The sequence below is a fragment of the Arachis ipaensis genome, chromosome B10 (assembly GCF_000816755.2).
Source record: "Arachis ipaensis cultivar K30076 chromosome B10, Araip1.1, whole genome shotgun sequence".
NCBI classification, from domain to species: Eukaryota; Viridiplantae; Streptophyta; class Magnoliopsida; order Fabales; family Fabaceae; genus Arachis; species Arachis ipaensis.
This window is the reverse complement of record NC_029794.2, coordinates 121,669,345-121,675,757: the sequence shown is the minus strand read 5'-3', so window position 1 is coordinate 121,675,757 and position 6,413 is coordinate 121,669,345. Positions and strand designations below refer to the sequence as shown.

Sequence of the window (6,413 nt, the reverse complement as noted above, 5' to 3'; positions counted from 1 at the left end):
AGATTCCCATTATATATATATTAGATTAAATATTAGCTTAAAATATACCATTATATTTTTTATTATTAAAGTTGACAGTTATTAATTAGTTATTATCTATAAACACAAGTTGTTAGATTGTTTACAATAATACAATGTTCTTAGTTGCATGTTTTTTGTGCCGCCCAAGCCAGCAAACCAATGCCAATGCTCAAAGCAAAAGCTGATATATGCCATTAACAAATTGCAAATCTGATCATATTCATTTGGAGTTTTGGACCATCATCATTTTGTGGTAAGACGGCACCTACTAATTAAGGTCATTATTTAAATATGCGGCTACTACTCATCGTCTATTCTACCTTTATTCCTACAATTAAGTGAAATACAGAAGACCCCACTTCTGGGTCCCCTTGGAAAGCGGGCCTGAGCCCAATAAAATAAAAGGTCTCATGTAATGATCTAAGACCTTTTAAAAAGCCTGATCCCAAGAAAAGGAAAAAAAAAAAGATTAAAAAGGACGCCGTTGCCGGGGATCGAACCCGGGTCACCCGCGTGACAGGCGGGAATACTCACCACTATACTACAACGACTTTCCTGCTTGCTTTAATTAATAAATATTATTTTTAAAAAAATACAATCGTCCATAACAAATTAAACTTTCCTAACCAGTCGAAAAACCGGTCACCCTAACCCTCACGGCCTCACCTCTGTTTTGTCTTCTGCCTCTTCTCGTGCTTTCTTATTCCGTTCGCCTTCGCCCTGAGCCACCGTCGCCGTGCTCGGCTTGGCCGTCTGCCTCTGCGTATTCTGGTCAATCTGGTGAGGAGTTTTTATTTCTTTCATATTTACTTTTTTTTTTTTTTAAATTAGTTGATTGGTGTTGGTAAATATGTAGAAGAAGAATCAGAAAAGTTGGGAGGGAAGAATAATTTTGGGTATAAGAATGAAGGAACTATGACTGCATAACCAAGGAAGTGAAAAAAGATTTCTTTTAAAAGCTTTGTTGTGGGGCTCTTTTTGGTCAGAAGAGAACGTTTTCTGTGTGCGTCAAAGGTTATAAGTCTAAGGCAGAATAATGGTAAGGAAAAAAAAAAAAGAATAAAAATGAAAATTTGATGATGTGAATTTAGTGTGTGTAAGGTATTGTAATGTGACAGCCTTTTCTTTTTTCTGCTGAGATGAAAAATGGACCTTTGAATTGAATTGAATTTGTTGAGAATTCTAGGATTTTTTCGGTGGAAATATATGCCTAACTAATTTAGTCCACAATTAGTTGATAATTGGTGAAAATACTGATACCTAACTAAATTGCTGTGTGAAATTTTCATATATTTTCAACTTTGATGCCCCTACCCTAAATTGTTAATATTTGTTGACATAGTTTCTGAGATGGAAAGCAGCAGCAACAACCAGTGGAGTGCTGAGGAAGCCATTGGTGGCAATGCCCAACCTCTTCAAGCACTCAGAGAAATCATCATCTTCCCGCGCCTATTTTCTCGACAAGCGCAGAGCCTTGGCCTCAAAGTTCACTTCTTTTCATTTCCCTCCTTTATTCACAGTTTTCTTTTCTTTTCTTTTTTCTAACCACCAACGACATTCTCAGTGGCCACGGGGATTGCTGCTCTATGGCCCACCAGGCACTGGAAAGGTAAAAAAAAAAAAATCCATGAGACATTTATTGATTCTACAACTTGGATTTGAGTTTGTGAGAGCTCTATTGATATTAATAATAGATATTGTTTCTTCCTTCTTTTGTGTGATCTATTGTTGACAGAGTTTGCTATGAAAATTGGAAAAGAGTGTTTATAGTTTGAGCCAGTGAATTACTTTCTTCCGTTGGATTTTCTCTCTAGTTTATATGAGCAACGGTTTCAGTTTGGGGGTTTTCTAATTTAAACTTTATTCTAGTTTGTTGCATCTATCTTTTGTCAGGGACTACTTCGGTGTAAATAACATGTTTTTGCCATGTCCTAATATAATGTGGTTGCGCTATAAGTCAAACTTAGCATTTTGCTTTGCATGATAAATTTAGAATTTGCTATTTATATATGCCTGAATGTGTGCCCAATTGCAGACGAGTTTGGTTCGAGCAGTGGTTCGGGAATGTGGGGCGCATTTGAAAATTATTAGGTACCTGTCTTGGATTTACAGGTTCGTGGGTTTTGGTATCAAAATTCTTTGATCTGAGTTGGTTGCTTGTCTGTTTATGTCCTCTGCAGTCCGCACATGGTGCACAGAGCACATGCCGGTGAAAGTGAGAAAATTCTCCGAGAGGCTTTTGCTGAGGCAGCATCTCAAGTAGCTTTGGGCAAGTCATCAGTTATCTTTATAGATGAAATAGATGCACTCTGTCCCCGTCGAGATTCTAAGTATGTGACAGTTGACGACTTTTGTGATGAATATTACTGTGATTTGTCTTAGGTCTTACTTCATTTAAAGATCAATTTACTATTGAATGCAATATTATATGATACTGGATTTTAACAGTGAACTAATAATGTTACTCTTCATTCTTTTTCCTGGTAACTATAGTTTCTAACACCAATTACTTAGCAAGAAAGCAATCCTTCAGTTTGCCTTCTATCATTATGCTTGCTACCTAGAATTCTTGTTTGGTAAGTATTTCAGAGCATGAATATATTTGTTCTTTATTTTTACTTTTTTCCAGCTGTATACAAAAAAGATTCCATTGGATCCCAATGTTAACATAAAAATCATTGCTGCATCATGCAATGGATATGTTGGAGCTGATTTGGAGGCATTGTGTCGTGAAGCTACCATGTTTGCAATTAAAAGGTCAAATACAAATGAAGATGCTATTAATTTCAGTTTAACAATGGAAGATTGGCAAAACGCAAGGTCCATTGTTGGTCCAAGTATAACAAGAGGTGTTACTGTTGAAGTTCCCAAAGTGACTTGGGAAGACATTGGGGGATTAAAAGATTTGAAGGTTTGTAAACTTAACATTTGATTTTACATTGAGAAACTCAAGATTATTCATGTTTATAATTATCCTTGTGCAGAAAAAACTTCAGCAAGCTGTCGAATGGCCTATTAAGCATTCTGATGCATTTTCAAGATTGGGAATATCTCCCGTACGTGGAATTCTTCTCCATGGACCTCCAGGATGCTCAAAAACAACCCTTGCTAAAGCTGCTGCTCATGCTGCCCAAGCTTCTTTCTTTTCTTTGAGGTTTGAATAATTTAATTTTCTACATAGGGTTTATCCTTGTGGTATTCAGTATATAAGTCTTGGATTGATTATTACTTAATTTTATGCCTAAGAAGGAATGATTTTCTCTTCCTCTCCTTAGGAATCACAATATCAGAGTGTCATTTCAGGAAAAAAACCACAAATCTCCTTGTGTAGGGACATGTTATTGTCATGATGCTTGACAAATTCCACACACAAGTTGTTCATATATTCTCCCAAATATGATGCTGTCGTTTTCAGCTTGAGAATCTAAATTATGCTAGCATACTTGTTTTCCTAGAAGACTTGTATAATCATGCTTGCCTTGCGAAAGTGATAACTTTGGTTTGAAATCCAACAAAATAAGTTTGGCTGAAATATATTTTTCCTCTGGATTTCCATTGCTGGGGTCAGTTACACCCACTTGTTGTTAAGAACTTAAACTGAACAATCCTAGTTTTGAGGCCAAACAAGAGTGTGCCATGCTCTGAGGTAAGAAACACATATTTTATGTCAAATATATATTCTTTCATAAATGAATAAAGTAATCCAACCATATATTTGGCTGTTATTTTCGAAACGGAAATGTTTGATGACCAAAAACAGTCAAAACTTGTCTTATTTAGCATTCATTAATTATTGTAACAATTAATGAATCATAAATAAGGTAAGTTCTGGCTTCTTTTTTTTTTGTCTCTCTACCATTACTGTTTTGGAAATATGTTGCAGTTCTACAACATCCTTATCTCTGATTTCAGTTATGGAAATACCATCTTAACTCTGATTTCCAAATTATGGACAAATTTTGAAGTAAAAAATGCTGAACTAGTGGTGCAGAATTGTATTCAATGTATGTTGGAGAGGGGGAAGCTCTGCTCCGTAACACATTTCAGAGAGCCCGACTCGCGGCACCCAGTATAATATTCTTTGATGAGGCTGATGTTGTAGCTACAAAACGGTAAGTAACCATTTTTTTTTGTATGAGGATTAAATGCATGTGGGAGGTCATGCAAAGAATCATTGACATGTTTCCATGCATCTTATTCTGAAATCATATCATAATCAATTTTAAATTGTTTTGGCTGAAAGAAAATGTTGCTCTGCACAAATTTGTTATGCTGAACCAGCTCCTCTGAGGTGGATCTCAGTGATCAGCCCCATTGCATTTAACATCTACCCTCCTGTAATGTTGATTGCATTGAACTCTAAAATGTTTTTGCGTTTTGGTATGTTTTATGTTTAACATTTGGTGCTTTTAAAGCTCAATATTGGATTTAACATCTACCACCCTGTACAAAAAATTTGTTTGGTTTCTCTTTTGTTATGCTTATAGTGCATAATGAGTTATTTTCGTAATTTATCTCCTAATTGCAGAGGTGATAGTTCAAGCAATAGTGCGACAGTTGGTGAGAGGCTTTTATCCACTTTGTTGACTGAGATTGATGGCTTAGAAGAAGCTAAAGTAAGTTATCAAAATGATAATAAATAAAAAAATAAAAAAAGAAAGCTCGATGCTCAAGGATCCTGAGTTAGCAAGTACAGGAAACGGGATGCACCCAAAGGGTATAATGTAGGCAATTTAACATGATAATGGCATCAATAATTGATTTCTCGGTTTGAATCTGTGAGCTTGAAGTCACAAAAACAACTTAACTGTTTCAAATTAAATAAAAAAAAGAAGTAAGCATAAGACTGGATTCAAGAAATTGGTAGTAAGCGCATTTCCATTTAAGTATATCTCTGTAATTTCTGTTTCCAGGGAATTCTTGTTCTGGCAGCAACAAATCGCCCTTACGCGATTGACGCTGCACTCATGCGTCCAGGACGTTTTGATCTGGTATGAGGTTGTATTTAGAATCGTATTTGTACCATTACAATTAAACTCATGTCTGTAGCTGAATCATACACAGTTGGAAGATACAAGCGTGTGTACAATGCAAAATGATGAAAGAATTTCATGAAATCAGCAACTTTACTTCATTAAAAAAAAAAAGTATTCTCAAACTGTTGACACTGATAGCAACTTGAAAAGGGTTGTCAAGATATTCTCTCATTGATTCATGTATCTGCAATGGCAGGTTCTTTATGTGCCACCGCCTGATTTGGAGGCTCGATATGAGATACTTTGTGTCCATACGCGTAATATGAAAACCGCGAGTGACGTCAATCTCAGACTACTAGCAGAAGACACTGAACTCTTTACAGGAGCTGAACTGGAGGGGTTATGCAGGGAAGCTGGAATTGTGGCTCTAAGGGAAGACATATCCGCCACCGTTGTATGCGATCGTCATTTCCAGATAGTGAAAGATTCTGTAAACCCAGCACTAACAAAAGCTGAAATTGATTCATACTCATCTTTTATGAAGACCTCATCTCAAGCTTTTCCTAAACATTTTGATTCAGATATGGAATTAGATAGGAGCAAAAAGAATGGGTTCAATCCTATGTCTTTGGTTAAAATTAGTGTTGCCAGTTTTGTATTACTTGCTGCTGCTAAATACTATAACATAGGTGGAGACCAAATTGTACCTCATACACCAATGACCTGAAGAACAGTACTTGCAAGCTCATGTAGTTTATTAACAAATTTATGTTTCTTTGTTATTTCTAAGGTTAAATTTTATTGTATTTTTGGCTTTTACCGAAAATTGTATATGACAATGTCTCATAATACAAGTGTTACCGATATTAATGGAATATACTTTTTGGTGTACGATCATTCAAAACATTATCTAAAAAGATTATTTAACATTGTTATAGTTATTCCAACCAAAAACTCCGACAAATGCACGTGCCTCAATTTTAAGTATTATATTTGCAACAGGAGGGCTATTTTTTTTTAATTTGAGATTGATCAATTGAAATAGGAGTATCATTTTCTCTCATGGTAGAATGTAATATCAACATGAACATTTGATAATACAACCCATAAACTAGAGGTATAACTAATAATCTGTATTTTTCATTTGTGGTGTAGTAATTTATTTATTTATTTTGGTAAAAGTAATTTATTTTTTTTTAATAGCATAGATGTCGGCCATGTTATGCTACCGAAACCTAATTATTGCTGGAGGAGTCCATTACAATTTAGTTTACGCTCGTAAAATGTCCCCAAAAAAAGCCCAAAGCCTTGGAATATAAAAAAGCGCGCCGTTGCCGGGGATCGAACCCGGGTCACCCGCGTGACAGGCGGGAATACTCACCACTATACTACAACGACTTTGATGTTTCATAGACA

The 6,413-nt window shown here is 35.7% G+C and overlaps 1 protein-coding gene and 2 non-coding genes across 3 annotated transcripts; 1 reads left to right on the top strand and 2 right to left on the bottom strand.

Moving 5' to 3' along the window:
• Window positions 501–572, bottom strand: TRNAD-GUC. The gene has a single exon. It is a non-coding gene; the product is annotated as a tRNA-Asp (tRNA).
• Window positions 640–5,888, top strand: LOC107622690 (cell division control protein 48 homolog B). Its single transcript, XM_016324671.2, is given in 11 exon segments — window positions 640–801; window positions 1,364–1,506; window positions 1,586–1,630; window positions 2,057–2,112; window positions 2,202–2,353; window positions 2,457–2,932; window positions 3,006–3,175; window positions 4,005–4,133; window positions 4,550–4,637; window positions 4,935–5,012; window positions 5,254–5,888. Coding segments are annotated over 10 exon segments (1,800 nt in total). The 5' UTR covers window positions 640–801; window positions 1,364–1,371; the 3' UTR covers window positions 5,725–5,888.
• Window positions 6,324–6,395, bottom strand: TRNAD-GUC. The gene has a single exon. It is a non-coding gene; the product is annotated as a tRNA-Asp (tRNA).